The following is an 18,672-nucleotide window of genomic DNA, read 5'->3' as shown; positions in this document are numbered from 1 at the left end:
GTTGGCTGTGGGTTTATCATAAATAGCTTTTATTATTTTGAGATATATTCCATTGATACCTAGTTTATTGAGAGTTTTTAGCATAAAGGACTGTTGCATTTTGTCGAAGGCCCTCTCTGCATCTATTGAGATAATCATGTGGCTTTTGTCTTTTATTCTGTTTATATGGTGGATTACGTTTATAGACTTGAGTATGTTGAACCAGTCTTGCACCCCTGGGTTGAAGTCTACTTGACTGTGATGGATAAGCTTTTCGATGTGCTGTTGCAATTGGTTTGCAGTATTTTATTGAAGAATTTTTCATCTACGTTCATCATGGATATTGGCCTGAAGTTTTCTTTTCTTGTTGAATCTGCCAGGTTTTGGTATCAGGATGATGTTGTTCTCATAAAATAATTTGGGAAGGATTCCCTATTTTTGTATTGTTTGGAATAGTTTCAGGAGGAGTGGTATCAGCTGGTAGAATTCAGCTGTGAACCCATCAGGACCTGGGCTTTTTTTAGTTGGTAGGCTATTAATAATTTCTACCTCAACTTCAGACCTTGTTATTGGTCTATTCAGGTTTTCAACTTCTTCCTGGTTTAGGCTTGGGTGGGCTTAAGCATCCAGAAATTTATCCATTTCTTTCAGGTTTACTGGTTTATGTGCATAGAGTTGTTTGTAGTAATCTCTGATGGTAGTTTGTTTTTCTGTGGAATCGGTGGTGATATCTCCTTTATCATTTTTATTGCATCTATTTGATTATTCTGTCTTTTCTTTTTTATTAATCTGGCTAGCAGTCTGTCTATTTTGTTGATCTTTTCAAAAAACAAGCTCCTCGATAAAGAATTTGTCTTTGGGTGATGTCGCAAGACTAGATGTTCTTCCTTGGATAAAATAATAAAATGGATTAGAAAATTCCACACCAGTTGTACTTGTGCAAGCTCTTATTTTTAAAATATTTAGTTGGCAAATACAGACTGTATATATATATATATATACATATATCTGTATATTTGATATATATATCACAATTTAATTAGCATGTCTATTACCACTGATGCTATAAGACATTGATGAAATAAATTTTAAAAGACCCAGATAAATTGAAAGTATTCCATGTTCGTGTATTGGAAAAATTAATATTGTTAAATGTCCATATTCCTCAAAATGATCTACAGAATTGATGCAATGCATATCAAAATTCCAATGGCATTTTTCACATAAATAGAAAAAAATTCTAAAATTGATATGAAACCACTAAATACATTGAATAGTCAAAGCAATTTCAAGAAAGAACAAAGCTTAAGGCATTGCTTCCTGGTTTCAAACTATATTGCAAAACTGTAGAAATCGAAACCTATGGTACTGGTATAAAAACCAGTTCATCTTAGTCTGTGTTCTCCCTTTAATGATGGGTGAGTTAACACAGTTGTGGAAATCATATCCTGTTCTTACAGTTGGAAAGCCCATTTGTGAAAGATAGGACATTTGTAATTGCAAACAAGAAAGATCCCTATATAATTTGGATTAAAAATGTAATGATGTTAATTTGAATACATAAACACCAAGAATTTAGGAGTCAGTAGTCTTTGGAAACTGTTCAATCAGAGCTCAAGTGCCATTTCTCTAGGATTTTCTTTTCTGTGCTCTCTTTCCTTTGTATGTCTTTTTTTTTTTTTGTCTCTCTATACAGATTTCCTTTTATAACTCAAGATACTTGCTATCAGCAACTGGTGTTACCAATTCTTTATCAGTTCTAGAAGGGGAAACATAGGCTATTTTCTAAATGTATTTTTTAAAAATCCTAAATGTCTCTCTTTTTGGACAAAACAGAAAATCGTCATGGCCAGGGCCAAGGGCTAGTTACTAAAGCCTAAATTATTGCACATCATTGAATCACTAATACAGGAAAGAGGATATATTACACTTGTTGAATTTTGCAAGTTATAAACAGCCCAGGATTTGGGGTGTGATCATTATCAAATGCCCTGTCAGGAGGATATAGGGATTGGATTTTCACAGAGGAACACACCTGGCTACTATTTAAAGAAAGCGTAAGTGAAGCAATGAAGCCAGATATGTACCCAGGGAATATCACTGTGCATACATTCAGGCGGAGAACTGGAATTGGGTAAGACTTGATATCATAATCTGTTAAGATTAAGAAACAGGAAAAATTGTACAAGCCTTCTTCGTTACTTAGTATTCCCCAAACACCACATTATGCCATAAGATAATCAAATTATACAAATGTACAGAAAGGGAAGACATCCCAAATTTGGCAGTCTTTAAATTAGAAACCAACCACTTTCTTATTGTCAGTTTACTGTTGACACCTGACAGCTAAGAAGTATCACTCTTTCAATTTTTCTTATGTCTTTTGTTGTTCCTTTTCAGTTATTTTTTTTTTTGACAATTTACATTGTGCAGGTTCTATCATAGTTTTCTTTTGCTTAAATGGTAGTATAAAAAAAGCCATGGTCATTTCAAGATTCTCTCTGAAAGTAACCAGCCTCATTTATACTGAAAGTTTAGGTAACATGATTTTTAAGCCAAAGGCTGGTGATATTTCATATTTTAGACAAGCTGATGGGTCATCTGATGAAGGTAAAATCAAAGTCCTGCCCTCTCCTCAGAAAAAAAAAGGAATTAGGTTAATGTAAAAAAATTTGTAAATGTTGCTTATTAAATATTTTGTAAACTCTTCTTTCTAAAAACAGGTTCCAAGTGAACATTACTGCTCTCTCAAGGATCTGTTCAACATTATGATAATTAATTTACCTATAACTCCAGTAAGACCACTTGACAACCATATTCTAGGTCTATAAACCAAGTGACTGCTTAGTAATTCCTTAACAATTTAGGGACTCTATAACCAGTTCTTTCCTGACAGACATTTTCTCAGAAACAAGTGCTTACATTTTCTATCTCTCTCTCTCAATCTCTCAGGAAACACCATTGCAAACAATCATTATAAAATGGAAATTAAAGATATAGGCGTCTAACAAACAGGGTATATTTAATAAATTGTGATACATTTATTGAACCGAATGTGATTGAACTATTAAAAATGACACTGTAGACATTTTTTATATTTGTTAAATTACAAAAAGCAGATATAGGGGAAAGAAGAGGTGGAGACAATAAATGATCTCCTTTTACGTTCTCTTACACAATTTCCTGCTGAAATGGGTTTGCCAGGGTAGATGAGGAAGATCTTTTATTAACAGCACCTGATGTGGGGAGGAGCAGAAATCAGAGCCAAGCAAGTGAGCAGAGCAACCCCAGGACACTGAGAAGAGGCACAGGTGAGTGGGCTCAGAGAGATTTCTGGCATGGTGAGATGCTCTTTCAGGCAGCAGGTGGGACATAAGGTATCCTCCCATAGTCAGAACAGACTTTCCTTCAGGTAAAGGTGGAGTTTTCTGTTCTCTGGGTGCTCCCAGGTGCCCAGTTCCCACGTCCCTGAGAGGCAGAGGGAGAAACAAGAGATCTTCCAGGAAAGACTGCAAGAGGTTACATGGGAGTAAGGTGGATCTTTGAGGAGAGATTCACAGAAGAAGAAAGCAGTAGATAAGAGTAGACTGAGGATTCCTCCTCTGGACAGCCCATCTTATCTCTTGATTTTACTCTTTGTCCCCAACTAATAAAAATGACCAGTACTTGTCAATGTAGAATATGATGGTCGCAGAGCAGGATGATAAAAATAATCATTCCAATTAAATCCAGCTCCAGTTATTCTCTGAAACTCTGACTTTAGTAAAAAAATTCTACCTGTAAGCTTGCATCTCATTATTTGTATTTAGAAATCTAATATGTTAGGTGTTCACCACAAACCCTCAACCAACTCTGTAACATATAAATATCTATATATAAATGGGAAAATATCATGCTAAGATAAAAAATTCTTTAAAAGTTAACTCCCTGATTGGTAGATGATTAATGTTTTTCCTAAAAACCAATTTTTTTGTATGAAATGCCATGGTCCAATGAGGCTTCTTTTGCACCAGCAACAAGTATGACCAATGACCAAGACCACTTTATTGACCTTCAGTATCGTTTTCAAAGTACACACGATTCTGTTTCTTCATTCATTGTGCTTGAAATGTAACTAGAGATTTAGCCCACTTATAATTGCATTAAAATATTTACACTGCTATTTGGAGATGCATATATAAAATGTTCTTATATAAACTTTGGCTGAAAAAAATGTTGCACCAAGGAACATAAACATTGTGTGGAGTTGAGGTATTTAGACACCAAGAGATATTCTCTCAAGAAAATGTTAGTTATGCTGCCTGTAGAATGTGCATGTAATGTCTTAGGTGCTACTTGGAATTTATCATAGGGATGAGAAAGTTTTCCAGTTGTATAATGCTTTTGGTGCATTCCTTCTTCAATTCCATCATTTTAAAGATTTTCAAAAGCTTATCATCTCTTTGCTACCAATTTCCCACAGACCATTCTTCAGACAGTTAAATCCATACAAATCATCTTTTTCTAAAAGTCATAGTCTACCCTAAGTGTAAAGAGCCCTCTTGTTTTATGGAGAGAGTAAATAATGTTCAGAGAAGAGTTGAGAGACAATTATCTATGTGTCTCTCATGTTTCTTCATTTCTTGCAAGCAGAGGCATTTACTGCCATTTTTTTTTAAGACTATCTTTCAAGAATGTTCGTGTAGTGAAAAATCTTTAAAAATAGAGACAGCATCTTCCTCCAGAGCAAAGAGTAGGTTTGCTTATAGTTTTGAAAGTTTCCATTCATAATGAAAACAGACATACTTACTCCCAGGTATAATAAAGTAGTCCCCCTCTGAAGTGAAGGGTAGGCTTGCCTGTTGCCCATTATAAGTGATTCAGGTTTCCTAAGCTCTTATAATGTAATTGCAGGGGATATTTCTCCCCTGTAACATAACCCACTCAATGTGAAGGCATCACATCTGTCTGCCCATCGATGTCACTTCTATGAAACTTGGAGTAAGGGAACCTAGAGTGAGTACGTTTCTGCTTGTGCTACTTATGGTACCATGAGTAATACAAAGTCCTTTGTCTTTTGCCAGTATCAATCAAACTGTGGAAGTCTACCTTACCTTGCAAGTAGGGTAAAATCTCAGAGCCTTTATAATTCTTGACATGAAATTAAATTATTTTTATTTGTAGCACATTGGAAGAAAAGAACATTAACTGAAAAGTATTGAGATGCATCTCTTTATTTCTACTGCTGTTTCCATTTCATTTTCCTTCTAGAAAAAGAAAAATGCAGATATTTTGTGGGGTTTTATTGTTGTTGTTCTTGTTTGTTGTTTGTTTGTTTTAACCTACATCTGTCAGCCGTGTTATCCTGGCCTGTTCTTCTGGTCACCCACCCCTCCATGCTTAGCCATGTCTGACAATGGCTCTCCTTTCCTTTTCCTTCATAGCGTCTGAAAGTGCTATGAACTTCACCCTAACACTGTATCTAGTACTGCATAGTACTAAGGATAGTCCCATTGTTCTTCCCTAAGAAACAGCTCAGCTTTCTAAGAATGTCTTCCCAAAGGAAACCTGAATGTTAAACAAATCTCTTTCCAAACTACTTCCAAATATCAAATACTGTGGAGTTCACAAGGGTCACAGATTAGGGAATCTTGTAAGAAAAAAAGTGTGGAAGAAAATAAACCAGAGCACTATTAAAATTTGGGACTATACAGTCTATGTTTTTATTATCCCATCCGCAACAATACTTGGGAAAATACATTTTAGGATTTTCCTTTTTTTAAAGAGTTTATATATCTAAAACCATCTTCATAATAACGTTTAAAATGCTGTCCATTAAACAGTTGGAATCTTTGAACATTTTGAGTATAAGGTACCACAGAATACAGTTATAGTTTGTTTAACAATGGGGATATGTTCTCAAAAATGCAGCCTTAGGTGATTTCATTTTCATGCAAACATCAAAGACTGTACTTACACAAACCTACATGATATAGCCTACCGAACACTGGAGGAAAATCGAGCAAAGCATCAGTAGCTTAAGACTTTATTTGAAAATGTTCTTGGCCTAAGAAGAGTCTCAAGGGCCACTCTGACTTGGAGCAGGAGGGCGAAATGTTTTATGGGGCTTTAGCAAGGGTACTTCAGCCACTATCAATAATAGAGGGACTGTTCTTGAGGATTGGCAGCCATAAATTGAGTAATTTGAATTTACTCAAAAGATGTGAAGATAAATTGTTAGGGACTGAAGCGTTACACAAATGGGGACTGGTTGGATGAGGGTGAGATTAGCTGAAAGGTCATGAACATGAAAGTCCAGAGGAAATGTCTTAGGCATCGAGTCTTTTGGTCCTTCCATGTGGGAAATAGAGTAATTCTTCTCCCCATACAAGTTTGAGGGAGGTTCATCTCAGGGGAGATTGAATTATTTGCCGTGGTGTGCTGTGCAGTGCAGAATTATGATCTCCATCTTGATCTTATATAATGTGTGCCGTATGAATGTGAGCAGAACCTGTAAATAGAAGGAGATCAAAAAAACCACAACTACGTTATATTATATGGCAAAAGGGATTCTTGAAGATACAATGATGGTCATTAATTCATTGACTTTACCTCAATAAGAAAGGAGGTTTGGGAGATTCCTGGAGGAGCCCAGTCTAATCACATGAGCCATTTGAAAGCAGAGAATTTTCTCTGACTGGCAGCATAAGGGGAAGTCAAGAAATTCGAAGGCTGAAAAGAATGCACTGTCCCCTTGCTAGCTTAGAAGATGGAGGGGCTCTTGTGCCAAGGAATCTAGCTAAGACTGACACTTAAGCTGATAGCCAGCAAGGAAATGGGGATGTTACTGCTACAACTCTACAACTACAAAGAACTGAATTCAGTCAATAACCTCAATGGAAGTGAAAATTTGTCACACAGCCAAGTTAAACTAAGAAACTTAGTTTACAGGGAGAAACCACATATGGGGATTAGCCTGGATTCCTCTTGTGAGTTATAATTACCTTCTCCAAAGACCAAAGACTTGGTACCGCCAAAATTTTAATTAGCAGATGTTAACCTATCTTCTGGTATATTCTAAGGATATTTTAATCTATGCTAAGGAGACACTATGAGGGAGAATTCTTAGGTCTGACCCTGTGGTGTTCTTTAATTAGCTAAATAGAGAAAATGCCAATATTGAAAATAAGCAATAGGAGATTCTACTGGATGGTAGGGTCAGAAGGCAAGGCAGCAAATCCAATAAGGGAGATTATCGGAAAGAACCTAGAGCTCCTTTGGCAAAAGATAGAGAGTGACCTTGATTGTCTTTAGGTGCATTCAACAGAGGAAGAAAAGTATGGGCTTTTCAGCTACTTGTGGGACAGTCAAAATTGAAATGCAGGAATGGTTTGAGAAGCACAGGGAAGTTATATCAGGGTGATGCAGGCAGTGGTCTTGCCAGGAAATGGGCAGCACAGAAGGACTGACCATACATGGACTGACAGAGCCTGAAAGTGGAGGGTGCTCATAGACAAAACAAACAAACAAAACAGTGTATTAGAATAAGAAGAAAGGAGGAAAAAAAAAAAGAAGAATTGAGTTTTAGCTCTACTTTCTTTCCTTGCTGGATCTTCAGGGCTACAAAATAGGACATCTGGTTTCTGCCAGGCAAGGGCAAGATCTGCTTTGAACTTGGAAAGTTTTCCAGTTTGGAGGAAGGGACCTTATTTGTGGCCTTTCCCAGGATATACCAGGAGAGCTCCTCTTGATGCCAGAATCTCTTACTGTCAATGCCCTCTGTAGGACCGCTGTCTCTCACTCCTTGCTCCACCCCTTGCTTAAACACTGCTTGCTTAAACAGGTCTTTCAGACCCTGTTATAAATCTCTACCACTACCTGGCCTGAAAAGTTACCTCAGATTTAGCTGAGAGGTAGGTGAGCATTCAGCAGGAGGACACCTTTACAGGAGAAGGACAAAGGCTGTAATCTAAAATCTTGGGGAAGATGCATCATATCTGTCCAAGAGACGTCAGCAGTAATGAAGCCTCAATGGGAGCCAAAGTTACTTTGGGTTACTGAGTCTGTATAGGTTCCAGATTCTCAAGAGAAATATTTGGGAATGTAGATATCTCAGAGGACCTTCCTGCTGTCAGGAATTCAGAGGAGGATCTAAGGAAGGTAATAGGTGCTCTGCTCTCATTCTCTCAAACCCTCTTCCTTGTGTTCTATAGAGAGTTCTGATTTGCCCCTTAAGCAAGAGATTCACTGCTGCTCAGCATGGCTCAGACCAATGCATGCTTCATGCTGATCTCCTGCCTGATGTTCCTGTCTCTGAGCCAAGGTGAGACTTTTTCCCCCACACCTCCAACAACCCCAGCCCTAAAGCCTTCACTCCATCCTAATGCATATGAGTTCACTTGGGAAAAAGCAGAGTCAACGTCAGGGGTTGTTTTGTGTTGTTCGGTGATATTTATTGCTGATCTCATGCCATTCAAAAACATCCTCACCTCATTAGGTAATTAGAAATGGAACTTGCTTTGACCCTTTATCAGTGACCATGGCAACTGGCACTGGTTTATCATATTAACTCTATTCATAATCAGGGGTATGGGGATGTCTGTATGTAGACAGTCATTAGTGGAATGGGGAATTGAGGGGATCTTTGTGAGTAGAGAAAACCAGACAGGCTTGAGAAAGGCAGAAGCCTGAGTCCTTCAAGGCAGAAAAAGCCTGAGCCCCGGAAGTAAAAGGGACAATGGGAACACATTTCATTAGCCTATTTATTTGTGTGCTCTTGTCTGGAGCAAAGACATCTTGAGAGACTATAAGTAAGATGCAGGAGAATGGAAGTGACCAATCACTTCATGGCGTCCAGCAACCTTCTATTCCTATAAAGAATCCTCAGAAGCTCCTACCTCACCTTTTAGCCTTTTTCCTTGCCCTGAGAGTCTTTCTTAAATGTCTCTTTTTTCCCAGGATAGGATGGCCAGACAGAGTTGCCCAAGTCCCAGGTCAGCTGCCCAGAAGGCACCAATGTTTATGGATCCTACTGCTACTACTTTAATGAAGACTTTGAGACCTGGATTGATGCAGATGTGGGTGAGGAGAGCAGTGTGGGAAGGGAAGCTCATGAAGGTAGAGGCAGCTGCCTCTCTCCAGTGTGTTCAGTGGCTGATATGAGATGAGACTAATCCCCTCCTCATCCAATCATCAGCCCAAAACTTTCCAATATACTTAATCCATCATTCAGCACAGAGATGCTGGTGGCCAGGGAAAGCATCATGTGCTGTCCTTTTACTATCACATCCTTTGGGAGGGCTCACTATGTCCCCCACAACTTCCTCCTTCACTGAGTGCTCCATTTTCCTCTCCAACAACTCTACCGCCAGAATACGAATTTGGGTAACCTGGTGTCTGTGCTCACCCAGGCCGAGGGTGCCTTCGTGGCTTTGCTGATTAAAGAGAGAGGCACCAAGGATTGCAATGTCTGGATTGATCTCCATGACTCCCACTGGGTCAGTCTGCTGCATCTTCTACCTCATTATCAGGTTCCGGAGGGAAGAAGGAGGTGTGACGCCTGGCACCGCAAACACCGGTTTTTACCATATTATGAAAAAAGCAACCTCTCTATAAATCCTATAATGTACAGGATATTAAGGTTCTCTATAGGTCCTTAGAGATAAGCTTAAAACTGAATTTCCTCTGTGTTTCAGACATTCACAGTAAACTCATTTTGTCTACTACTTCCAGGGTAGCATCTTTATATATTTGTTACACATCTCTTATCTATTGTGTTATCATCTTGTAAACCATATAGAGAAAGAGAATAGAGGAGGAGAATGTGCTGCTTGTATTTGGGAAACTCAAGGTGTACCAAATAATATATCAGCAACTAATGGCCATCCAGTGCTATGCTGGATATGAACTTTTGGGGCCTCAAGAAAGAAAAATCAGGAACCGGTTTCAATAATGATGTTTTATGGTTCTCTGCATCATATTTAGAACACTTACTGTTTGGCAGGACACAGAGAGGCAGGTGAAGATTCCAGGAAAGGAGAAGCTTAGAGAAAATGTGGAGGAAATGACATGACACTCAGAGATAAAGTGAGGTTTATCCTTGCCTTATGTCTTGACTGGTTTCTGAGTCAAGAAACACAAGTCAAACACAAACCAGGCATTTCTTTCTCTTTCTGTGTCTCGTCCGCCTCTGCTCTGGCCCTTCTCCATCTAGAGCTGCCACTGGCACTGGAGCAGTGGGTCCCTGATCTCCTACAAATCCTGGGACATTGGAGCCCCAAGCTGTGCCAGTATTGCCTGTTGTGCAAAGCTGACTTCAAGCTCGGGGAGAGGCACAGCATCCACACGCTTACTGCCATCCTATCCTACTTATCTCTGAGGATTGACCTGGGGACTGTGATAGAGGAAGGGTGAGCTCCTCATTCAGGAAATAGAGGAGTGTTTCCTCTTGAGTTTTCCTGAGTCCTGCAGCCTAGAGGGCAATGCATTCTGATCCCCTCAGTTTGAATCTTCTCATTGGCTTCCAGGATTCGAGAAATGGAAGGATGATTCTTGTAAAGAGAAGTTCTCTTTTGTTTGCAAGTTCAAAAACTAGAGGTAGCTGTAAAGTGGACATCTAGAATTAGTCTACCAGTTACTATGGAGTAAAAGAATTAAACTGGACCATTTCATCTCTCTCCAAATCAATGCAGACCATCTCTTCTCTTCTGAATTTGCATCACTGACCTGTAGTATCTTTACCTACCCCAATTGCGGGGGTCCTAAAGAATAAAAATAAACATGTTTCTCCCATGTCTGTATCTGCTATTTCCTGCTAATGCCTGCGGTGGTGTTGCCTACTTGTTAGATGCCCGTGGACCATTGTGTGAGTACAGGGATGCTCTGAAAATGCTAGAGGGTCTAGAATGCTTGTTAGTAGCAAGTCTTATGACTCACTGTTACAGGTTGTGGGAATGGCCACAGAAGCGTAGTTAGCAGCTGAGGTGAAGGTACTAACACTAGAGGAAGAACTACAGTTAGAAAAGTATATGAGGACCTCCACCTCCATGTTTGCATGTGGTCTGGCAGATAAGCTCAAAACTCAGGATACTCATCTGGAACCCCTAGCTTGTTTCTCTGTATGGTTAGGAGGGATGGAGCTGTGTTGGCCAAAAATGCAAGCTGTTCTTCCTAAACTGGACTGGAATGTTAAAACTTGTTGTCCTTAGGAACCAATTACTGAGTGAGATGAAGACACACCTCAAGAGGAGGAGGCTAATTATCCTTCCCTTTTGAGAGCGGCACCCCTCATGCAGTGGAAAACAAAAGCCCATCACTGCAGTTAGGCAGTGATGGACAGCCTTTAAACAGGAAGCTTTAAATGTCCAAAATTACACCTTGGCAGAATTGTTGAACTTAGCAAAATATTTTCAAACAGTAGCCAAGAGAAAGCTGAGCTACATGGATGATGCAGGTGTGAATAGCATTTCCTTAGCAGAAACTGAAGCTGATAAAATGAGCTCAATCCCCTTTAAGACAGCATTGCATAGTGCCGGAACTCCTGAGGTCAAGTATAGTCTTACAAATCAGATTATCCTGGCTGTGACAGAGGCTTGGCCAAATGAAGGGGATTTTCCAGGTCAGACTCTGGCAAGGTGGATGCGGGAGGAAACCAGGACCAGTTTAAAGGAGTTGGGCACACTCAGGCCAGCTATGCCTAGTAATTCACAGGACCAGATAAGACTGTGTTTACCATGGGAAAAAAGTTGTTGCAAGCTATCCTGTCTCCACCAACCATAGAATTGGTATGGTTCTTTCATATGCCTCTTAAGCCCTCTTGTGGGACAAGATATATATTACATGAGAAAGCTATAGCTAATCTTGGAGAAAATAAAAAGGAAAGAGATAAGGTCTGTCTGGTTACTAAAAAAAGATGGGGGTAGAGAAGGAGAAGCCAAGTCTGCCAGACTAAAAAAGGGAGAAATGAACAGCCTAGTTAGGTTTACCAGGAAACAGATATGGCATGATCTGATCTCAGCTGGAGAAGACAAAGAAAAAATAGATCAGAAACACAATGCCATATTAGCTGGCCTTTAGAAAAACCTGGCACCGGATCAACATGTTACACTTCTTCCTAGAGCCCCACCATAATAGGGAGATAAAGAAGGAACTTCACATAAAACAACTCCAATCTCTCCGCATTTCAGGGGCGACTATTCCCCAGTCTAGAGACTGTTGCCTCCACCTGCCAGCAATAGGGGGCAAACAGAGGCCCCATGTGGATCTCACGAACTATTAGATTCCAAAAAACAAGCAGAAAGCCTTAGCTTTAGTGGACATAGGTGAAAAATGCACCATAATTCATGGAAACCCAGAGAGACACCCTGGTAAGTGAGCTGCTGTGGATGTTTATTGGAGGTGAGCAACTCCAAGTGAAACAGATTCCTTTGCCCCTTTGTATTGGGCAGATAACCCCCACTTATTAGGTGTTTTTATCTCATTTATTCCAGAAAACATCTTCAGTATGAATGTCCATTTTGAATGCACTTTACAAATGTCTGTGAGGGAATTAACCCATAAGTTTGGGTGGTAAAAGCTATTTTAAAAGGAGAAGCAAAATGGAAACTGGTACACCTTCCTCTTCCACTGTGTATTATTCATGTGAATCAATATCCACTTACAGGTGGGATAAAAGAAATGGCAGGCACCATGCAGGAGCTGACCAAAGTTAATATTATGTGGCCATTCCAGAGTCCCTTCTAGAGTCCTGTACAGCCAGTAAGAATACCTGATGGCACTTGGAACATGAGAGTAGACTACCAGGAACAAAATAAGATGGTTCCAGAGATATGCATCACTATGCCTAATATAATCTAAGTGATAGAGCAAATAATACAAATGTAGCGCTTTGCACCCTGACTCACGGTACCGATATGCTTTTTCTTGGAATAGCAAACAATGGACGTTCCAAGTGCTGCCCGAGCGTTATCGCCACAGCCCAACTGTTTGTCATGGAATGATCGCTAGAGATTTAACTTTGTGTTCACTGCCACCTGCTGTTAAACAGTTTCATTCTAACAATGATACTATGCCAACTTCTGAAGACTCACTATTGCTGCAGCAGCACCTCCATGCATTGTGTACTTTTTTCCCATCCAGAGGATGGGCCATCAACTCACAAAAGATACGAGGACCAAGATTGGCTGAGAAGTTCCTAGCAGTCACTTGTTTGGGTAAGACATGCCTTATTCCAGGCACAGTCATTGACAAAATACAGTTTTCCATGTCTAAAGCAATTAAACAGTAAAAAAGTTTCCTAGGTCTTTTGGAATATCAGGCTTTCATTCCACTTTCAGCTCAATGTTTTCATGCCCTCTACTGACTAGTGAAGAAGGGATCTACTTGCTGGGATAAAGAACAAGAAGACACATTTGAGAAGGCTAAACTATTAGTGGCTCAGGCACAAGCCTTAGGTCTCCCTTTCCCAAGGTGCCAATGTCTTTGAATGCAAACACAAGCCCTGAGGGGATCAGTTGGGTAGAAGAGTTGTTTCCTAGGCCTATATCAACTATTGCCCAAGCCTCCACTTTACAAAAGGGGCGTGTATCCCTGCAACAACATACTGCCTTCTCCATGGGTTCCATGGGAATGAACTGCATGCTCTCTTAGAGCCAGTGCTATCTATGGAACCAGTGCTGCCCTTATTGTGAAGCCCCAACAAGAGATGCTTCCAATAGTGCACAAAGGCACAGTCTCCATTCCTGAAAATGCTTGGTGCTCCCATGCACAAGAACTAACCCTTGTATATGGATGGCAGTAGCTGTACCACCATGGACAGATACTGTCTGGTTTGAGTTAGGAATGCAGCCAAGCAGTCAGTGGTAAGAACTCTAAGGTGCATGTTTGGTTTGTATCCGTGAGCTATGGCCTATAGTTCTATGTACAGATAATTAGGCAGTTTTTAAAGGTCTTACAATTGGCTTGCCTAATGGGCCCCAGATGACTGATACGTGCTTTGCAACTCTTATGGGGAACTGCTATGTAGAAAGATATTTGGGAAAGGCTGCAAGAACTCATTGCAAGCTTAACTGTGTATCATGTTTCCACAACAGTCAGATTAACCTCCTGGAAACATGGAAGCTGACACTCTAGCAAAAATTAGAACTTTAGCTCACTTGTAATTATCTGAACTAGCTGATTGGTGCATAAACACAGTGGGCATCACAGTGCAGAAGTGTGCTGGCAAATAGGAAAGGGAACAAGATTGTCCCTCTACTATGCAGATTTAGTGGTGGCAGTTACCAACTGCCCCTATCATATCCCACAAACACCTGGACAGAAACAAGGTGAATATACAAACACACACATAAGACAGCTGCTCTTGTAAGAGATTGGCAGATAGGCTACATCGGACCCCTGCCAGGGATCTTGGAACAAAAGCATGCACTAACATGCGTAGATACTGCCAAGAGATTGTTGCAGGCCTTCCCTAGAAATACAGCAAACCAAACAGCCATCATTAAGGGCTTGGAAAAATTCAGTGTCATGTATGGATACCCTTCATGCATTGATAACAACGGAGGCCTGCGTTTTACTGGATATGATGGCCAAGATTGGATGCATGAAAAAGATATAGACTGGAGATATCACATGCCATATAATCCCCAAGTAGCAGGGTGGATGGAAAGGGAAAATGGCTGCTGGGCACGGGGACTCATGCCTGTAATCCCAACACTTTGGGAGGCCGAGACAGGTGTACCACAAATTCAAGAGATCAAGGCCATCCTGGGCAACATGGTGAAATTCCATCTCTACTAAAAAAAAAAAAATAAAAATAAAATACAAAAATTAACCAGGTGTGGTGGCACACCTGTTGTTCCAGCTATTTGGGAGGCTGAGGCAGGAGAATTGCTTGAACCTGGGAGGCGGAGATTGCAGTGAGCTGAGATCGGGCCACTGCACTCCAGCCTGGGCAACAGAGCAAGATACAGTCTCAAAAATAAAGAAAGAAAGAAAACAAAAATGAAAAAAAGAAAGGGAAAATGGCATTTTGAAGGAAGGCACAACCACAAGAACTCTCACATTCTAATACCTTATAATTTCCAGGGAGTTGATTCACTGAATGCATAAGAAAATGAAAACTAATAAGGAAGTAAAAGATTCAATCATTTGGTTATTGTAACATGTAATAGTTAACATGAAAGTAAAAAAGAGTGCTAGGTTGGAACTTAAGGCAGGAGCAAGTTTTGACGTGGGCCTGTCTGAGCCATGCCACTAACCTCAAAGCTACCCACGCAGGGAAGACTATTCCAGGACAGAAGAAAGTACCTCGGAGCAGTGGTTACCAAAAAGGTAGTCAATATGGAAGAAGAATAACCTTCTATTGAAACTATTGAAACAGGAGGATATAGTGTGAACGAATTGTCTCATGTTGCAGATTGGCATCATTAGCTTTTTGAGAAAACTTAAATAAATGGATTCTGAGAGTAACTAATTTAGTAGCAATATATTTGTTTTCAAATGCTGCAGTGAAATAGTATGTATGGGTTGATGCAGGATGCACAACTCACTATTGAACAATTACAAATGGGGATAAATGATCCAGACACACAAGAGGACTTTCCTGAGGGAACTGCCAGCCAGGTGGACTGGATGAAAGCCGTCGTAAGATCTGTTTATCCTGAGGAAAGGAACTGTCCACCTCTTCTTATAAATGCCAAGTAAAGCACCTCAGATGAAGGAGCTGATATGCTTCCTATGAAAACTGCGTGGGCCTGGTTCTATGATGACAGGGATATTCGCCACTGAGTATGCCCATTACTTAGGTCAGGGTAAATGCTGTGGTTAAGGTGACCCCTTCTACATGTGACTTTACTCCTGCAGAGCTAAATGCCAGTTCAAAAAGCCTTATCAAATTTGCTGTCTGAGCTTCCTCTCATGGTCTCACAGATGTTAATAAAAACATTAAGTTTATTAACAAGAGAATGCGGAAAGGCAGGAGGGAGAGTGAATGGATTCATCTCAGAAAGATACAAATTTTTAAACAAATATTAAGAAACAAGGTGAGTGAAGAAAACATTGATAGAGATGAAACTCAGAGGAAAAAGAAATGGGAGAGAAATGAGACTTACGCAGCAGGGTGAAAGTCTTTAGATGCTTATTAAAAAATGGAAAGAACAAAATGGAAATTAGTGGGATTAAAACAAAGATCTTCATACAACAGAATTGAAGGTTGAGTGGACCAAAGGGAGCCCCTCATAGCCCCCCAACATTAAGGAGCCCAAGTCCCTGAACCCAAATCCTTTTCCACAGAAAAATGTAAAATGATCTGGGGATGGAGAAAAGAAGATCCTGGGTCCTAGAATATAAAAACGTAAAGGTTAACAGGATTATGAAAGTTGAAATACATAAGCAGGCTTTATGTAAAGCAGTTGTGTCCGTTTCACCTAAATGTTTTATGAAATGGATATTATGTCTGACTGGGGAATGTTTCCTCTACCTTGTAGTATAAAATGGAAAGCATGTAAATTTGCTTTTCCAGCAATAACTGTCTTAATGGCTGCAGAAGGGGGGGATATGTGCTGTTACGAAGACTGAGTGTTGTATACATATTCTTAATAATTATAGCAATATAACTTCAGTCCTGTAGGACATGCATAAACAAATAGCTGCCTTTTCTTTCTGACTCTACCCTTTCTCCCAAAGGCTTTCTTTTCTTTTCTTTTCTTTTCAGCTCCTGGGAGCATGAAGGCAAAAGGCATTAATAATTCTGTTTCTTATACTTAGCATAGTAATAATCACCAGTTGTTCATTTTACTGCTGTAGCCTCTGCTTACATGCAGAAAACAAATTGATGCAACATGTTATCCACCCATCAAAATGACTGCAGTGCCCCCCATCCTACCCCCATCCCCAGCTCAGGGACAACTGTGGAACAAGTGAGTGTGTGAGATTATAAGATCCTGATTAGAGCCTTGGAGTGTGGAGACAAAAGTGACTCCATCTTGGATGTCAATCTGCTATGTTCTCTCCTGCTTAAACCCAGCCCCAGGAATACCTCCTGATTCTTTATTTACTGTCTTTGTTTTTTCTCTTTTTTTTGAGACAGGGCCTCACTCCTGTCACCCAGGCTGTAGTGCAGTGGCATGATCACAGACCACTGCAGCCTCTGCCTTCCTGGATTCAGGTGATCCTCCTGCCTCAGCCTCCCTAGTAGCTGGGATGACAGGTGTACCTCAGGTCACCACATCTGGCTAATTTTTGTATTTAGTAGAGACAGGGTTTCACCATATTGCCCAGGCTTGTCTCAAACTCCTGTCAAAAGCAATCTGCTTGCCTTGGCCTCCTAAAAGCTGGGATTACAGGTGTGAGCAACTGCCCCTGGCTTATTTACTGTCTTTGGTATAAGAATATATACTTACTCTAAATCTTGACTTTAGAGCAAAGCAACCTTGATGTTATCATACAAATTACAGGCTATGACACATACAACATTTTTCTTCCAAATTACAGGCTGTGACACATACAGCATTTTTCCTTGTTCTGGAAGGTTGCCTTTAATTGTCCCTAGAAAGCTTGCACCCTCTTTCCCCATTGTGTATGAGCACTGGGCCTGGGAAGTTATGGTTCAGAGATCTGCCTGTCTTGCTGTCACTAAGACCACATTTTTGTGTGTAAGTTCTCTATTAAATTACCCTTTACTGACAAACTGGATTTGTTTGCTTCGCTCTTTTGCTTCTCAACTCCTCCTTCATTTGCCAGTTGCTTTGCATATACGGCCCTTTTATGAAATAGATACAGTAGTTTGAAAGTAAAACATTGGGAAAAGATATGTCACACAAACAACAACCATAATAACACTAAAGTATCTGTTCTAATGACAGACATGCTAGATGTTAAAGCAAAAAATGTTACTAGAGGAAAGGAGGAGCATTTTGTAATGACAAAGTGGTTAGCCTTTCAGAAAGATGTAATAGTTGTAGACACCCGTACAAATAACAACAGTGTCCCAAAAATGATGAAGCAAAATCTGGAAGAAGTGAAGGGAGAACCAGGTAATCGAACAGTAGTAGTTGGAGCCTTCAACGCAGCACTTTTAGTGATGAACAGAAAACTTAGAAGATCGACAAGAAATTAGAACACTTTAAAAATATTCTAAATTCACTAGACCATATAAACATCTATAGAATGAGTTCTCCACCTAATGTCAGCAAAATACACATTCTTCTTGAGTACACAAGATATATTCTCTAGGAAAAACCATGTGGTTGGAATGAACAATTTAAAATGATATCAAGAAAACATTTTCATTACAATAATATCAGAATAAATAACAGTTTAAGAAAATGTTTAAAAAGAAGTGCAAATCTTGTACACTAGAAACTATAAAGCATTATTGAATGAAAGTAGAGAAGACCTAAAACAAATAGTGTTCATGAATAAGAGATTTGTCTCAATCCCCATCACAGTTCCGGCTGCCTCTTGCAGAAATTGTCAGGTTGATCCTAATATTCGTATGGAATTTCAGAACAGCCAAAACAATATTGGTCAAGAATAGACAAGCATTTTTGATAAGGAACACAAGTTCTTATGGTTACTGTTTCAGATTTTAGAACTTATTACAAAGCTAAAGTAATAAAAGATTATGTAGAATTGTCATATTGAAAAACAACATTATTAATGGCATAGAATGCAGACTCTAGAAATAAACTTTTACCCTTATAGTTAGTTGTTTGT

The 18,672-nt window shown here is 39.7% G+C and overlaps 1 protein-coding gene across 1 annotated transcript in view; it reads left to right on the top strand.

Annotated features, from left to right (window-relative positions):
* The first annotated feature begins 1,005 nt into the window (after positions 1 to 1,005).
* Positions 1,006 to 18,672, top strand: part of LOC116526842 (lithostathine-1-beta) — a 60,893-nt gene continuing 43,226 nt past the window's right edge. The window contains exons 1-2 of the mRNA XM_032243478.1: positions 1,006 to 3,290; positions 8,174 to 8,281. Of these exons, the coding sequence (XP_032099369.1) occupies positions 8,218 to 8,281 (64 nt within the window). The 5' untranslated portion in view covers positions 1,006 to 3,290; positions 8,174 to 8,217. The remainder of the gene's footprint in view (positions 3,291 to 8,173; positions 8,282 to 18,672) is intronic.

The sequence above is a fragment of the Sapajus apella genome, unplaced genomic scaffold (genome assembly GCF_009761245.1).
Source record: "Sapajus apella isolate SASKATOON/1434 unplaced genomic scaffold, GSC_monkey_1.0 scaffold52, whole genome shotgun sequence".
NCBI lineage: Eukaryota > Metazoa > Chordata > Mammalia > Primates > Cebidae > Sapajus > Sapajus apella.
This window is presented reverse-complemented; position numbering and strand designations above follow the sequence as displayed.